Source organism: Centruroides vittatus, unplaced genomic scaffold (genome assembly GCF_030686945.1).
Source record: "Centruroides vittatus isolate TY-2023 unplaced genomic scaffold, ASM3068694v2 contig_3067, whole genome shotgun sequence".
Classification (NCBI taxonomy): domain Eukaryota; kingdom Metazoa; phylum Arthropoda; class Arachnida; order Scorpiones; family Buthidae; genus Centruroides; species Centruroides vittatus.
In genome coordinates, this window is record NW_027121970.1 from 323,782 (window position 1) to 339,702 (window position 15,921).

At 30.5% G+C, this 15,921-nt stretch overlaps 1 protein-coding gene across 3 annotated transcripts in view; it reads right to left on the reverse strand.

Moving 5' to 3' along the window:
* LOC136972941 (adenylate cyclase type 10-like) overlaps positions 1–14,423 on the reverse strand; it is a 79,002-nt gene extending 64,579 nt beyond the window's left edge. For 2 of the 3 annotated variants that reach the window (XM_067267600.1, XM_067267599.1), the window contains exons 1-8: positions 14,232–14,423; positions 9,723–9,947; positions 9,429–9,624; positions 8,321–8,407; positions 5,310–5,581; positions 4,923–5,175; positions 2,808–2,871; positions 2,586–2,716 (exon numbers count right to left, since the gene is read on the reverse strand). In XM_067267600.1, coding sequence (XP_067123701.1) covers positions 2,586–2,716; positions 2,808–2,871; positions 4,923–5,175; positions 5,310–5,581; positions 8,321–8,407; positions 9,429–9,624; positions 9,723–9,947; positions 14,232–14,407 — 1,404 coding nt within the window. In that variant the 5' untranslated portion in view covers positions 14,408–14,423. The remainder of the gene's footprint in view (positions 1–2,585; positions 2,717–2,807; positions 2,872–4,922; positions 5,176–5,309; positions 5,582–8,320; positions 8,408–9,428; positions 9,625–9,722; positions 9,948–14,231) is intronic. The other variant, XM_067267601.1, reaches the window with a different exon arrangement.
* Positions 14,424–15,921: the final 1,498 nt, after the last annotated feature.

A 15,921-nucleotide genomic window follows, 5' to 3' on the forward strand; every position in this document is an offset into this window, starting at 1 on the left:
CTAAATAATTTCGTCATTTGTCCCCTTGAATTAAAATAACCAACAATAAATGATATAAATATTATATTAATAAGTGGACATGTAAGAATTGTGAAAGCAAGGGACAAGACATCAAAAAAATACATATCAATAAAACAGGTAAAAGATGGAAATGGTAAAGTGTTATAAGACCAAGAGAAGATAAAGGAAAGATGGAAGAATTATTTTAGGAAGCCAACAAATGACAAAAATCTATGAGTTCTATATGAGGATGGGAAAACAAATGAAGGAATGACAGCAGATATAAGCAAAAGGAATTGGAAAGGGCACTTAGAAAAATGAAGAATAAGAAAGCAACAGGAGCTGATCAGATCCCAGCTGAGGTATGGAGATGTCTGGGTGAAAAGGGCATTGATATTATATGTGACCTTATGAAAAAGCTGCAACAGTAAGAGAGGATACCAGATGAGTGGAGGAAAAATATTTTGGTGACAATTTATACAGGAAAAAGAAATGTGCAAGAATATGGAAATTACAGAAGATTTAAAGTGATATTTCATTCAATGAAGATCTGGGAGAGAATTGTGGAAGGAAGGAAAGAGACAGCTATAGATGGGAAGAGTTTGTTTTCATGCTGGAAAGAGGAACAACAGATATGATCTTTGCTATAAAGCAGTTGATGGAAAGATAGAGAGAGACACAAGCAGAACTGCATGTGGTATTCATAGACCCGGAGAAAGTGTACAATAGGATGCCTAAGACAGGAAGCATGGAGATATATGAGGGTAAAGAAAATAACAGAAAAGTAGGTAAGACTTGTAAAGAAAATATATAAGGGAGCAATAACTCAAGTAAAGAATAGTATAGGTATGACATAGGAATTAACTGTGAGAGTTGGATTGCACCAGGACTCAGTCCTTAGCCCATTTCTTTTCAATTTCGTGGTGGATGTATTGGTGGAAGATGAGAAGAGCAAGATACCATGGAGTATGCTGTTTGTGAACAACATTGTGCTGGGCAAAACATCATGAGATAAGGTAGAAAAGAAGCTGGAGGAATGGAAAAAGTGCTGGGGGAGAGAGGCATGAAGATCAACAGAGCAAAGATAATATATGACATCTGGTGGAGGGGACAAAAGTTATATACAACTCCAGGGTGAAAAGTTAGTAACATCTTTCAAATTTAAGTATTGTGGATCATATGTAGCAAGTGATGGAGGAATGAGTGCAGAAATCCAGCAGAGTTCAGGGTGGATTGCTGAACTGAAGGAAGATGAGTGCAGTGCTGTGTGATAAGAAAATAAGGCACAAAATGAAAGGAAGATTATACAAAATTGTGGTAAGATCTACAATGATGTACAGAGCTGAAATATGGGTAATTACAATATCCCAGGAAAAGATGAAGACAGCAGAGATAAAAATGCTGAGATGGATGTGTGATGTGATAAAGAACAGAATTAGGAATGATTACATAAGATAAACAGTCAAGGTGAGTCCTATAAGTAAAAATATACAGGAAAGTAGATTAAGATGCTTTGAACATGTGGGGAAAAGGGAGGACTATGCTGAAAAGAGGATTGGAAAATTGGAAGTGATAGGGAGAAGGAAGCAGGGAAGATTGTGTAGTGCTCTGCCACTATTTGTTCGTTTTTTTTTTGTGTATTTGTATATATTGTATATCATTAGACATAACTTTGCGTTACTGTATCAAGTTATTATTTTATCGCGTCTTTTTTGTATCGGGTTTTCTTTTTTTTGTTTCGTCATTCTTAGACGACACGCGCCCCTTTTCGAACCACCTTTGGGGGACGCGTGCAAAAGGGGCCCTTGGATTGGTTACCGAAGGACCACGTGGGAGACGGTAGCCGAGAACGGTATAAATAGAAGGTCCAGGCGTGGAAGGGCACCTTTTTTCCTGATTTTTTGGAGATCGAACTTCGTCCGCCTGAGCTGAACCGGTGTCAAGCACGAGAGTGAGAATCGGGAAGCCCTCTGAGAACAAAAGAGAAGAGGAGCAAGAATCGAACTCCATCGGAGCTGTATGAAAGACGAACGAATTAAGGTGAATTAATACAGACTTAGGAAGGTCCAAGGTATCGTCTTGAGCAATTATTTCATTTCTCCATGCGGGATAATTGTCGGCTAGACTCTAGTGTAGCTACAGAGTCACCGCGTGTTATTGTTCTAACGACAAGGAGAGCGAAGATGTGTACGCGTACTAATTGTATCTAGACACGTGTGGTTGGAAGGGAATTTGTGTATAAGTTTTTTTTTGTTCCTGTTTTGATGTTAATTACAAATAAACATGTTTTTCTGTAAGCCGACTTCTTTCCCTTTTTTTTGTAGACCAATAAACCTCAGTCTAACCTTAGGGTCTTAACAATTGAAGCTGAAATGGAGAGACAAGGTGGTAGAGGTTTTTGGAGAGAGAACACGGATGCCGTGGATAAAAAGAAGTGAAGACAAATTAAAGATGGGAATGCTGACCCCATACAAACATAGGAAAAAGCTAAGATAAAGAAGGTTAATATGTGGGCATGTAATAATAAATACTTATTTAAATAATGTTTTGAAAAAATATTTTAAAAAATAATTTAAATAAATTACCTCTTCTATTGGTAGATCTGGATTTATTTTAGCAAGTAATTCAACATCAAATTCTGTTTGAAGAGTTGCTGCAGTTTTTAACAATACTTGCTGCCTTGTTTTAATAATATTTAAACCTTGCTGAATTAAATCTGTTGTAAAATTGACAGGAAGTAAACTGTTTTCTATTACAATTTATTGAAAAAGTTTTTTTGTTAATTAAATTATAAAATTCTCATTTACCTTCCATTGTTTTAGGTAAATCAACTTTTTCTAAGTCTGTAGCAGGTGCAGTATCACAAATAAGCTAGAAAATAATATATATATATATCCAGTTTTTTTAATCTGAAATTTTACACTCAAATCTTAATTTAAGAAACTAGAACAACAAAATATTATTTTTTGTTTTAATTTTGTAATTTTCTGATATGATAAAATTATTCTTTTTAACTCAAATAATTGAAAATTTTATTCTAATCTTAAGAAATTTACAATAAAATATCTTTGAATAGGATATACTTCATAAAATGACAAGAAAAGAAATCTATTAAATTAACCTATCATGGAAAAAGCTCAAAATTTTAATGCCTGCTTCTAATGATAATAAAACCAATATCATCATGTTGGAATCAATGATTGCAATGTTTTGTAGATGTTCTTCTGATGTAATAAAAGGTTGGTGGCGCTGTTGACCTCTTGGAGAAGGTGACCTCATTTCACTCTCCCCTTTCCAGCACTGACCTTCCGTGAGTCAAGACTGTGTGTAATCTTTGTGCACTCTTTGTTCCTTTGTTACAGAAGGCATCAAAACAATGGTTCTGTAGTTTTTAGATTTACCATATAAACCTGTAGACCAGTTTACAGAATATGTATGGCAACTGGTGACAAAGTGGAATGTTGTAAGAAAGTTGTTGCCTTGTCAGCAGATAGTACCAATACAAATTTTGGTGGTAAGTCTAGAAGAGAAAAGAACAATCTTTTTCATAAATTGAAATCAAAATTGAACTGTACATTGATAGGTGTTGGATGTTCATCCCATATCATAAATAATGCTGTACATTGTGCAACTGATGCATTGCACATGGATATACAAGCTGTTATTGAAAAACTATATTAGCATTTTTATATTTATACTGTTAGGGTACATACACTCAACGGTTTTTGTGACTTTTTGAGTACCGAGTACAAGACAATGTTAGGACACTCAAAAATGCGATGATTGTCTCTATACCTTACTCTCAAAAGGATGAATGCGATGTACGAAATTCTCAGTCCTATTTCTTTTCCTTTGATAAACTACCACTGTTTCAGAAAAATTTCTTTAATAATCCAGTTTCAGAGCTAATAGCCACATTTCTAGAATGTCACTCTGAAATGTTTCATGCAACAATTTGTGCAATAGAAGGTGATAGTCACTCTTGCTGAAGCTAAATCTATTATTGAAAGCCTCTTAGAGAAACTTCAGTTCAGACAAGATAACAATTTTGCAACATGAAAAGAAGTCCTTACTGAAAACATTAATTGAAGATGGGCTCATCATAGAGAAGAGTTATGCTAATTATGATTAAGATTACTTTACAATAAATATATTTTAATTGAAATTGTGTTTCACTTCCCTCAGTATAATGAGTCCTAGTTCACAAAAATGTCCAAAGTAGACAAAAGTATAATGTAAGTAATTAAGGACCAGATAAGCATATTTTTTAACTGATATTTATGGAAATGTGTAATTTATTGTATAATCCACTTAACTGAGGTTCAAAGAATAGAAAGAGAAGCAAATTTTTATCTATTGTTTATAGAAAGTCTGCTTAATCAAGGTGAAAATATGTTAATAACTTAGTTCTATTTGTATACTGGAACCAGAAGTTTTGATTATTAAATATAGGTGTCTGCTAGACCCAGGTTTCACTGTATTAATTTGTTATTACATTTAAGTCATTGGATGCATTGTCTGATAAAACTTCTTTAGTTAGGCTGCTGGAAGTTGCTTAATTGATTTTCAATTTTGAAAAAGAAAAAAAAACAATTCTACTGCTATGTTGCTGTTTTTAAATGCCTATTTTTATACATATCAAAATGTTTACACAAAAATGACACAAAACTGTAAATGAAGTTACAAAATTTAAGATAGTCAATGACACATAATTCTGTTTAAAAAATTTTACAAATACTTTGTTTCGTAGCAGTCATCTTAAATTTTGTTTTCAACACTCCCAAATTTTACCACGCTAATGCCTTGGCATTAGTGTGGTAAAATGGAAGTTGCTAAACTGTCTTTTAACAAAGCTGTTTTACGTGACTTTACCAGACAATGCACATATTAGAAATATAATGATAATTTTAAATGCTACATACAGGAGTTGAAGTTATGTTTTTCATATTTCCAACACTTTCTGGTGGAGCTTCTTTTTCCATTGGAATCCATGCTTTATTATAAAATTTATCACTAAAATATTTTTTACATGGGAAAATAAAATCAGATTGATATCTATCATATAATTTGGCAGTTAATGGATACGATGTACATTTGATGAGCTTTTGGGCTTCAAGACACAATAACAATTCTTTAATCCATTGTGGATTCCCTTTAGCATGCTTTATTAAAAAGCTATAATATATAAACTCTCTCTTTATAATTCAATTTTAAATATAAAAAAGCTTTTAAAGTTAAATTTTAAAACGTTTTTCAAAATTATATTTCAAAATCTAACCTTAAATTATCTAATTTAAAAAATTTCTTACTCATTTATTTTCTTATGAATTCCAATAACGTTAAGAAAATGACAGGCAATTATTCCTGTAAAATTTGACTCGAGAGGCTGCAAAATAATGGTTGTAACTTGACCTTTCATTATTTTCTTAACAACACTTCTGTTAAAACCAGTCACACTAGTTGCTACTATACAAATAACATGGTGATAAGCACGAGCAGCATTGTATAACAATTTCCAAGAATCATCATCCATATTATGTGCATCATCAATTGCTATAAAAAGTGGCTGAGTTTCCATTAACTAAAATTTAGAACAAAAAATAAGTAAACATATATTTGTTGAATATATGTATAGAATATTTTGTTAAATATATCACTGTTGCAAGTTATGTGTTCACAAATAGTGAGTAGGATAGCTTACAAGTAAGTATAAAATCATACACGACTACTTTAGTCCGTTTCAAAGTCATACTGAACCAAAAAGTGGCGGGCTTGATAGAGATGCCATGTCATGGCCGTTTATTTGTTAGAAAAATAATACAAAGGTTATATAACATGAAGCATTGCTACACACATAGGTAATGACAGGAGAGAAATTTAAAATATTTTAAACTTGGAAATATGAAATCAGATTAAAATCTACCATATAATTTGATTGTTACTGGATATGATGTTCATGATGAAAATAATATGTGATGTGTATGGCCGTTGTCTTTCATTAAGTAAATATATTTAATGAGTGTTTCTTGGAGTAACTTTGTGAGAATGTTAATTAATTTCGTTTCTATAGTGTCACTGGTTGTAACTTAATTACCATGCTAATGTTTTCATTGGTCATCATGTTACACTGTGTATGTTTTCATGAGTGACTGCTTTTGAAGTACTGTCAATGAGAATGCAATTTTTTGAGCAATTTTATGTTTGTGCATGTTAATTTGTCTGCTCTGCAACTTTTTATTTGATATGTTCAAGCATTATTTATGAAAAAAGATTGTTTTGTATAATTGTTCTTTTCAGATCAAGACACTTTTGTTCTGTAACAGTGGGATGTAGGCATTTTTGTGTGTAGTTGTTATGTAGTGTCTGTGTGTATGAACTTATATCTATTTCTAATTTTATGATGGTGTAGTAAGTACAGATGAGGAATTTGTTTGTATCTTAAGTATTGTATCTTTTGTTTAAGCTGCTTTGTGGCATGCATCTCCATGTGTGCTTGAGCAGTATACATATTTAAAACATGGACTTTCCTGCACTCCATTCAACATCTTTCTGTTGGAATGTCAGGTTCAACTCAACCATTTCAAATTAAATACAGAACAGTTAGCAATGATCATGAAGTAACTTATCAAACAAACATTTATCAAACATGGTTCTGAGCTATTATTGTCAATGCATTCAACTGTGAGTATATCCACTTATCATTATTTTTTTATTTCTTTCCATCATTCCAATTTTTCCTTGTCCCTGGATATCAAAATGGATCAGGAGCAACTACAACTCCTAATCAAATCCTATGAATAAAAATCAACAAATGCTCATCAACCAATCATTATTAGATCAACTGTCTAGAAACCCTTCTGTAGGCAGAGGAAACAACAATCAACTTCAAACCATTATCAATATTTCCACATACTTCCCTTTGAAAACTTCAAAGGGAAGTATGAAACATTCAAAATATTATCATCAATGCTTTGAAAACTATATAACAATGAAAGAACTTTTTCAAGATAAGAAGTGCTCAAATGTTGCTCAACTTCATAAGTGCAACAAATTATAACATCCTGGCAGCTTTAGTAGAATCAAAACCCCCCAGAGGAACAGTAATATTATGAGCTCATGGAAGTTTTGAAAAAACTTTATCTTCAAAAAAAAAACACATTGGTATCTCAGCACTACTTTCTATCACACTATCAACATTTCTAACTGTGAATTTAAGATGACATGTGAATGCAGCAACAACATATCAGCAACAGATATTTTTCCCCAAGCTCAGTTTATCCATGACATAAAAGATAGCTGGATCCAAAAACAGCAATTCCCAATTCAATGACATAAGAGCAAAAGCTATCACCTTTGAAGCATCAAAGGCAGATAGCCAAGAACTGTCAAAGCTACACCATTGAACACAGTCATCAACTCACCAGATAAGATCTGTAAAGTTTCAAGTTAACCAGACAAGCAGTAAGGGAGAGTTCCAACCTCCAAAACTAAAATAAATCAGACTAAACAGCAAACACATCAAAGTCAATACATTAGAAATAAGCCAAGAGAACTATGGAAAGCTCGGTATTTATAATTTATGTTTACACTGTGGATGAAACAATCATTTATCAAAAAGCTGTCAAACAAATATTTCCAACTTAAATGCAAGTTTTGCAATTCTACTGAACATGTAGCAAAAGTGTGTATCAAAACCCTCTTAAAAATGAAGTCAAAGTACACTATCTGGAACCTGTAACCGGTGCATAACGTGTATATATTGTACGCGTATATCGCGGCTGACAAACATTTTCGAACAATAACTTTGCTCTTCTTCAGGTCAACTGGTTAGGGAATTCCCTGGACAGAGTGTATGTTATTCGGTGGGATCAGATGTCATTCCGATGAAGTGGGTCCTTCCTGACATGCGTGGTCGAGTGCCGGAGGAGGTAGTTGCGGATTGGCATCCAACAGGGATTGCCAGGCCAGAGATAGAGTCAGCTCTTTTTTTCCAGTTGACACACCTGGCTACCCGACCATCTACAACGCATTTGTTTCCTACCTCTAACATAGGGAACAAATGCTGTCTAGCAGCCACCCACTCTGAGTCAGATGCTGCTTGTGGGTTACTCTTTGCTTTATTTATCCCTGTAGAACTTACTGGCATGAGTGCCCACCATGCTTGATGCTTACATTCTCATCAGTAGCACTATATGGTTCATTGAAACTACTGAGCTCTCTTATCTCAACAAAATGGTGACTAGCAAGAGAGATATTATTATTATTATTAATACTTTTTAATACTTCAATAAATACAAAAATTAAATTTTTATGAATTTACCTTTTGAAACATTGCTAGCAATAAATCAAACAGCATATTTTTCATTGTTGTTTGGTCTTGTGGAAGTGGTTCCTTTGGATAAGGAAACTATTTTAAAAACATCAAAATTAACTGAGTTTTAATAAACCAAATATATCTATGAATAATTCAAATTACAGACAATTTCAATTAGAAATTTTTACTGTTTAAGCTTATTACTAATATAAAAAAATGATTAAAGACAAAAATACACTATATACTGAATACTTAAGAAATTTCTATTTGAATATATAATAATAAAATTTGGAAAAATCAAAAAAAACAATGGTTTGAAGTTTAATTTTCAACTCTTGTATATTTAGTAAATTCTAATAAAATTTAATATATAATCTGAATATTCTGAGATTAAATTTGTTAAAATCCACATAAATTTTATAAATAATAATTAGAGTTATTTATTGAAACAGCAATTAAGTATTTAAATGTGCTACATTGTGGACAAAAGTCTTTATTAAAAAAAAGCACAACCAAATAACTATAATACACACAAGAATGAAATTATATTTGCTAAAATGTTTCCTCCAAAATTGCTGAAAAAATTTAAATCTAAAAAATTTTAAATGCAAATGAACAATCGCTTACGAAACAAATCAGTTTATTATAACTTTGATCGAGAGTTACATAAATAAATCAATCTAAAATCAGAAAAGTATTACAAAGTGAATATTAAATACAAATAAAATCTAATATTTTAAAATGCATTTTATTTTTAATTTTTGTCTCTTAGATAATCAAAAACTATTTTTTGATTATCTAAGAGAATAATGTAATACCTATATTTTTAAAAAACTATTTATTAAATAGAAGTGATTCTGAAATTAATCTAAATGTCATTTGTTAGCAATAATAGCGAGAATATGTAAGATTCAATAAGAATAGTTTTCTATAACAATATTATAAGTTCATCCATAAGTATTTAATATGTTTTAATTTTCTTATTGGCAACAGTAATATGTCTTTTTCAATTTCTAAATAACTAAGAAAAAACTTTCCTGAAAACAATTGACTAAATATTTATTTTTTCAAGAAAAGCATTTATCATGTTAAAAAAGTAAACTATATTTAGTACCTGAATTTGAAATAATTCATTTAATAAACATAATGGTATATTTTGAATTTCTTCAGAATCTCTTAATATTGTTGTTATCAATTTTTGCTTTACTTTTGTTGCAATCCCTTTTAATTTGAGTAATTTAGTTAATATTCTTGAGACAATACTTAAAGATGAATCTTTCACAGCTATATTAACTTTACAAGTTATTACTCTGAAATAAATTATATCAAATTGTATAAAAATAACAGATAAATTTAAAAATTATGCATTTTTAATTATAAAACAAAACTAAAAAGAGAAAATTTATACTTGTAATGCAAATTAGAAGCCTCTAAACAAGACCAATATAAAAATCGTCCTTTTCCGATTCCAGAATCACCTTTAACAATTACAAAGTGATGGAGAACGTGATAATATACAATTTTTTGTTCTGTTTCTTCTTTGATTTTCTTCAAATATTCTGTTACAATAGCTTTTTCTTTAAGCATTCCTAGACAAGGTTCTTCAAACTGATCAATATCTTTCAAATTTTCTCTAGAAAATTATAATTAATAATAGAAAGAAAAATTGTACTAATAATATTAAAAATTGTATTTCTTCTGAAAAGAAAATAAAATTTAAAAAACAAATGATCAAAATAGCAATAATAAAATAAAAAACTAAATTAAATATTATTGCATTTGATTTTTAATATAATAAGAATTTACAATTTAGTATTGAAAAATAATTATTATAATGGCATATTTTTTTATTGAAAATAAACTTCAGTTAATCTTAAAGAAAATGATAACGTTTGAATTAAAAAATATTTTATTTATTTTTTTTTTGTGAGGTTTCCAAGAGGAGGAGGAAAAAGAGAATATCAAAACTGAGTCAAAATGAACGAAAGGAATAATATGTGAGTTTAGTAAATGACACTGAGACAAGTCATCTTTACAATTGAACCTGTTTATTTATAAAAATGAAGAGCTTACAAAATTCTTTTCAAGAACTTCTTGAAATGGGTAAAAGAATAGTCCAAATGGAAGTAAGACATTTTCAACAATCCAATGGTGATCTGAAAGCCTCAGGATAGTGTTGCTAATAACTCCAGATGCAGAATAAAGATAGAGATGGCAGTGGAACATGGGCACAGAACAAATGGGTTTATATTGTGAGCTTTGGAAAGAAAATCTGTAAGGAACATTATGTTTTTGGAAGGCAAAGAACTTCATGTCCTTGGGACATGGGCTTTTATTGATTTCTGGTCCCTCAATTGTCCGTTCGATAGTATCAAATCCCCGTTTTTGCTCTCCAAGTGGTCGTCTACCTGTTATTAGGTGTAAATTGAAACCAACTTAGAATGCAGAAGAGGTCAACATTGATGTTTTGTGGTGTACATGAGGACAAACAATAAATACGAGATTTTACACAATAGAATAATATTTTATTATTGGTTCACATGGTCCTTTATACACTATGTTCTTTGTGATCCCAACTATACACCGCCGATATATATATATGGTCGGTGTGGTAAAACTGTGTACACACAAAGGGGATTGATGCGTTTACGCGACAATGTTCTTTGTTTGTAGCCCTTTCCAAAATAATACGAATTAACTTAAACTATCTTAACTAACTTATAATCTAAAAGAAAATAGAGGAGAAAAGAATGAAGGTTAAGAATAGAAGAAAAAATGCTGGTGGGGTACCCGAGTTTCTTTCTTGTCTGGTCTTCACTCTTGACGAAATGGAGACTTGCACCGCAGTCACTTGTAGCTGTCCTTTTCACTAGCTCCAATCAAATGAAAGAATCTATAACGCCAAATTCTCAGTTTTAGTTTCCATCTATGTCAGTTCTTTTCCTGAAGACGACCTCAGCACTTTGTCTCGATTCGTGACAATGACCACTTTCTTTTCCGTCCGCTTCTTCTCAAAGCTAGACTCGGAATGTCTCACCCCGCTCCCTGACTTGCCCCAGGGTTTTTGTTTTACACACTTGTTTTTTCGGTGTTATTCTACGAAATTGCATTCCCACCAGCAGGAAGGAAAGACCATTAGAACATTCAAAGAAAAGATATAGAACAAAAGATTAACGAAACTTAATATTAGGCTTAACGCTACATATACATATATACAACAATATGGCATATTGCCACAGTTTAATCTGATCCCAACTGGAAACAGTCAATCTTACATTGCATCAATAGTCAATGGGCTTACATTGACTATTTTAAACTTTATTTTATAAAGTTTTTTCCATAATTGTCTCACTCTTTTCTACATTAAACAATTTAAAATAAATTTTAGTGAGGGTTCAAACCTTGTCCAGGATCTCACATCTTCTTATAACAAAAGAAAATATATTTGTTAATTTTTATCAAAGACTGTTTTATTAACCTTTCAGCAGTGGGATAGTCAGGTATGGTGCTATCCCAAAGTAGTGGAGAATATACCTGGGAAAATTTTTAAAGTATTTTTTCACACATTTTTTCTCATTATCGTTTCGGAAAAAGATTTTGTAAACAGTTATGACTAGTAAACTTACTTTTTTTATTATTACATAATTCATTTTTTATGTGAATTTTTTTTTTGCGGTAGTTTTTGGCTAGATTTTGGTGATACCCCAAAAGAATTTAACATATATATACATCCCTCACAACTGCCCTTGACATATATATACGTCGCTCACTGCCGAGTGGTTAATTTGCTGGGAATAAAAATTTACAATCAGAATTCCATTAGTTTTATGATAATTAAACAAATTAATGAGATTTTGAAATACATTAATGTAGGTATTTTTATTTTACAAAATTGTAAAAAATATATATATTTTGAAAATTAAATACATTATTCATTGTCAACAGAATGATTAAAGTTTGGTTAACCAGGTCACATGTATGTCCCACCTATATATTTATATATAGGTGGGACATACATGTGACATACATTTATATTTATATATATATATTTATATATATTTATATAGGATGGGACATATGTATGTCTTGGCAGAGAATACTGTAATTTTTGTTAGAAACAAATTGTGTTTGAGAGTTTGATAAATGAATGTTTGGTGCACTCTGTACATATATGCAAAGAGCTTAACAACCTCAAACAAGTATTTGGTTCCAGATTGATAACTCTGGACATAGCAGAAAAAACCTGAGGCAGTATCAAATAGTCCCTGATTTGAACTCCCTAGATTCGGCAACATGGTGGCAACTAAACATAAAAGTTTATCTCTCTCCAATAAAGAACCCGAAAATTCTTCATGAGTGCATCAGGGACACAATGAAAGAAATTTCAGCAGTGGTCAGACAATCTTATTGGCAAATTTTATGAATGCCTACAGAATTTGTGTGTGTCTAAAGACAAACATTTAAAAATCGTATTTTATAGTTAATTTACTTTTTAATTAATTGTGCTTTTTGAATAATTTAATTTTTCTTTCAGGACATATGTATGTAAGTACCACCCTACAAGATTTAAAGTGATAGCTGAAAAGTCATAGTCAAGTAAAAGTTTTATATACTCCTGAGCATTTATATATTTGTGGATTATCTATTATAGTTACTCTTAAAAAGTTATGCAAATTACAATTTTTTAATTATTTGTACTGATCTATAATGATCAGTTTTTCTTTGAATTTTTTTAAAACTTCTATAATAGATAAATCATTATCATTTTTATATAATTTGGAATATTTATTTAAAACAGTTGTAATAACTAAAAATAATTTATGTTATGGATGAAAATAAAAACTGTCAGTTCTCTTGTAAAGTATAAAATGAGCTAATTGTAACAATTTATTTTCTCTTTTTTGTATACAAAGTCATCGTCTTCTTTTTTGGAGACAATTGCTCTTCTTTTTTTCTTTCGAAGACCATTCTAGAAAAAATTCAAATTAACTGCACATATATTTGCCACCTGGCATTGAAAAAGGGTAAATCCATAAACAAGAAAAATACAATCATGAGCTTGGTGCTTACATAATGTTTAAAAAATAAAAAGTTCAAAATCTGTAATATACCATATTTTACAGCATACAAGACACATGGTCATGTAAGATGCACCTCTTATTTCAGCACAGAATATTTAGGAAAATGTATTGAATATTTAGTGTATTTAAGTCATCCTGCGCCTCTGTAGCTCTACACCAAAAATTTTTAAACTATATTTTGATTATAAAAAAGATAAAATTAGAATGAAGAAAAAAGTGGATTCCTTTTGTAAAAAAATGAAAACTCCTTTAAAAATACTCCTTTTTTTAAAGGGTTCAAAAAAAGTCATTTACAATTAATATTAACCATTAAAATATTCTACATAAACACATGCAAAAGCCCCTTAGCTACAGTTAATAATAATACGTTTAATTAAGCAATTTTTAACCAAGAGGTGGGCTAGGTAGAAATTACCTACAATCTACCAAAAGCCATTTAGGAAATTCATTAGCCTATGGGAGATTGCAACTTCACATATAAGACACTATGCAAATTTTTTGAGCATTTTTCATGGACAAAAGTTGTATCTTATAACTTATGCCATAAAATGCACTCTATCTTGCACTTTATAATGATATTGTTTATAAATAAATATTTTTAAAAATATAATTTTATAATATATTTAATAAACTTTTTCACGTTTCTAATTTATCTTTTGATGAGAAATCAAAATTTTTTATTCTAATCCTAATTCATTTTGTTTATTTTTAGATATCAAAATTATAAAATATATAAAAATTTATTATATATACTTTATAACTTTATTATAATGTAATTATTTCAGAAATAAGGTAAAGACCTTATTTCTGAAATTATTTTATAAAATACTACTCACAATGTTTCTTTTAAACGATATTCATAGACGGCCTTAATATTCTGCATGCCTTTCAACTTTTTTACTGGTAAAATTATAAAATTTTCTTCACCGAGTTGAGATTTTGCTTGTTCATAGGTTACATCATCACAAGTGATACTATGTTCTGAATAGTACATCATTAAACGAGCAGCCATATTTACACCACGACCAATAACTAAATTTTGTATTAAATTATTTAATTATTTTTATATACATTTTTAATTGCTAAAACTAATTACAACTGCACTTCTTAAAACAGTTAATATTTCAAACACTTATTAAATTATTATTTAATATAATAATAAATATATTTTTAACAAAATACACATCATATAATGCTTAATTTATAGAATTAATCATACTAAAAGACTGAAAATAAAAGTTTAAGCAGATATTTCAGTAGCCTTTCTTCATAAAAATTATACTAATGTGTATTTTGAGTTACATATTCCCTCTTCAATCTCTCTATATACTATCTTAATAAAAACTTTCCTGATTAAAGTATAATTTTTACCTTTTGTAAAGTTTTTTTAATTCAATTCCTATTTGATCAAACACCTTAAAGTAGTTTTCCTAGTAATGTTAATTTAACAATCAAAAGAAAAAAGGGAATTAAATAGTGATTATTAAGGCAAAGAGAATTATGCAAATTTTATGTGCATATAATATGGTACATATGAAATATACAAAATATGCATTTTTGGTTAAATTTACCTAAATTTACTTACAGTATTTTCAGAAATAAGTAATGTAACAATACAAAAGCCACTTTCGTTTATTACTTTTTTTTTTCTTTTCAATTTATACACAATTTCAGCAAAGATTATTAATTTTTGGTTTTATTTTTCTAAAGAATAATTTGCATTAAAAACTTTTCCATTCTGATCACTTTCCTCAGACATAGGATATTCTAGATTTACCACATCAGCAATATCAGATGGGATGAAATTCAATGGTAAATGCATTTTCAGGTTTTGTTTTGTAGTGAACTCGTGGAGACTGGTCAAAAATCTTCTTAAAATCTGAAAAAATCATTCATCTTCTGTGGGGTTGTATCCTTATGAATACTAGGAAGTAATCAAAGCTACAATTGCAAGTATACATAACCTAGACAAATTTTTAGGGTCTCAAGCCCAGTCATTTGTAGGTTTAAATAAATACAACTTAATTTGTTGCTGAGAAGAATATCTATTTGAACACAAATGTTTTCAGCCCGATTAACAGGCCATCCTCAGGTCACAACTAAAATGGAACTGATACTGTAGTGCTACGCAACTATGTATTATTGTTATTATTATTATTATTAATTTAATTTCTCGGTTTCCTTTTTTGTATGTATCGGGTTTTCTTGGTTTGTACTGTGTCGCGTGGAATTTTCTTATGATGTCACCTTAGGATACGTGAAAAGCTTTCTGATTGGTTCAGAGTGGGACAATAAGTGAAGCGGACTTCCGGAGAGCGGGAAGTATAAATTGAGGAACTCTCACGATTGAGGACACTTTTTGGCTGTTTTTGGATTCGTCGAGGAAGGTCGTCGAGGAAAGGTCAGCAAGGACGTCGGAGTTAGACCGGGAGAACAGGAGTCTAGAAAGGGCGACCACTTTCAGTCGGGAAGCACAATCCGTTTCCATCGTAGTGTAATTGAGGAGTATCAACGAGGGACGTACCT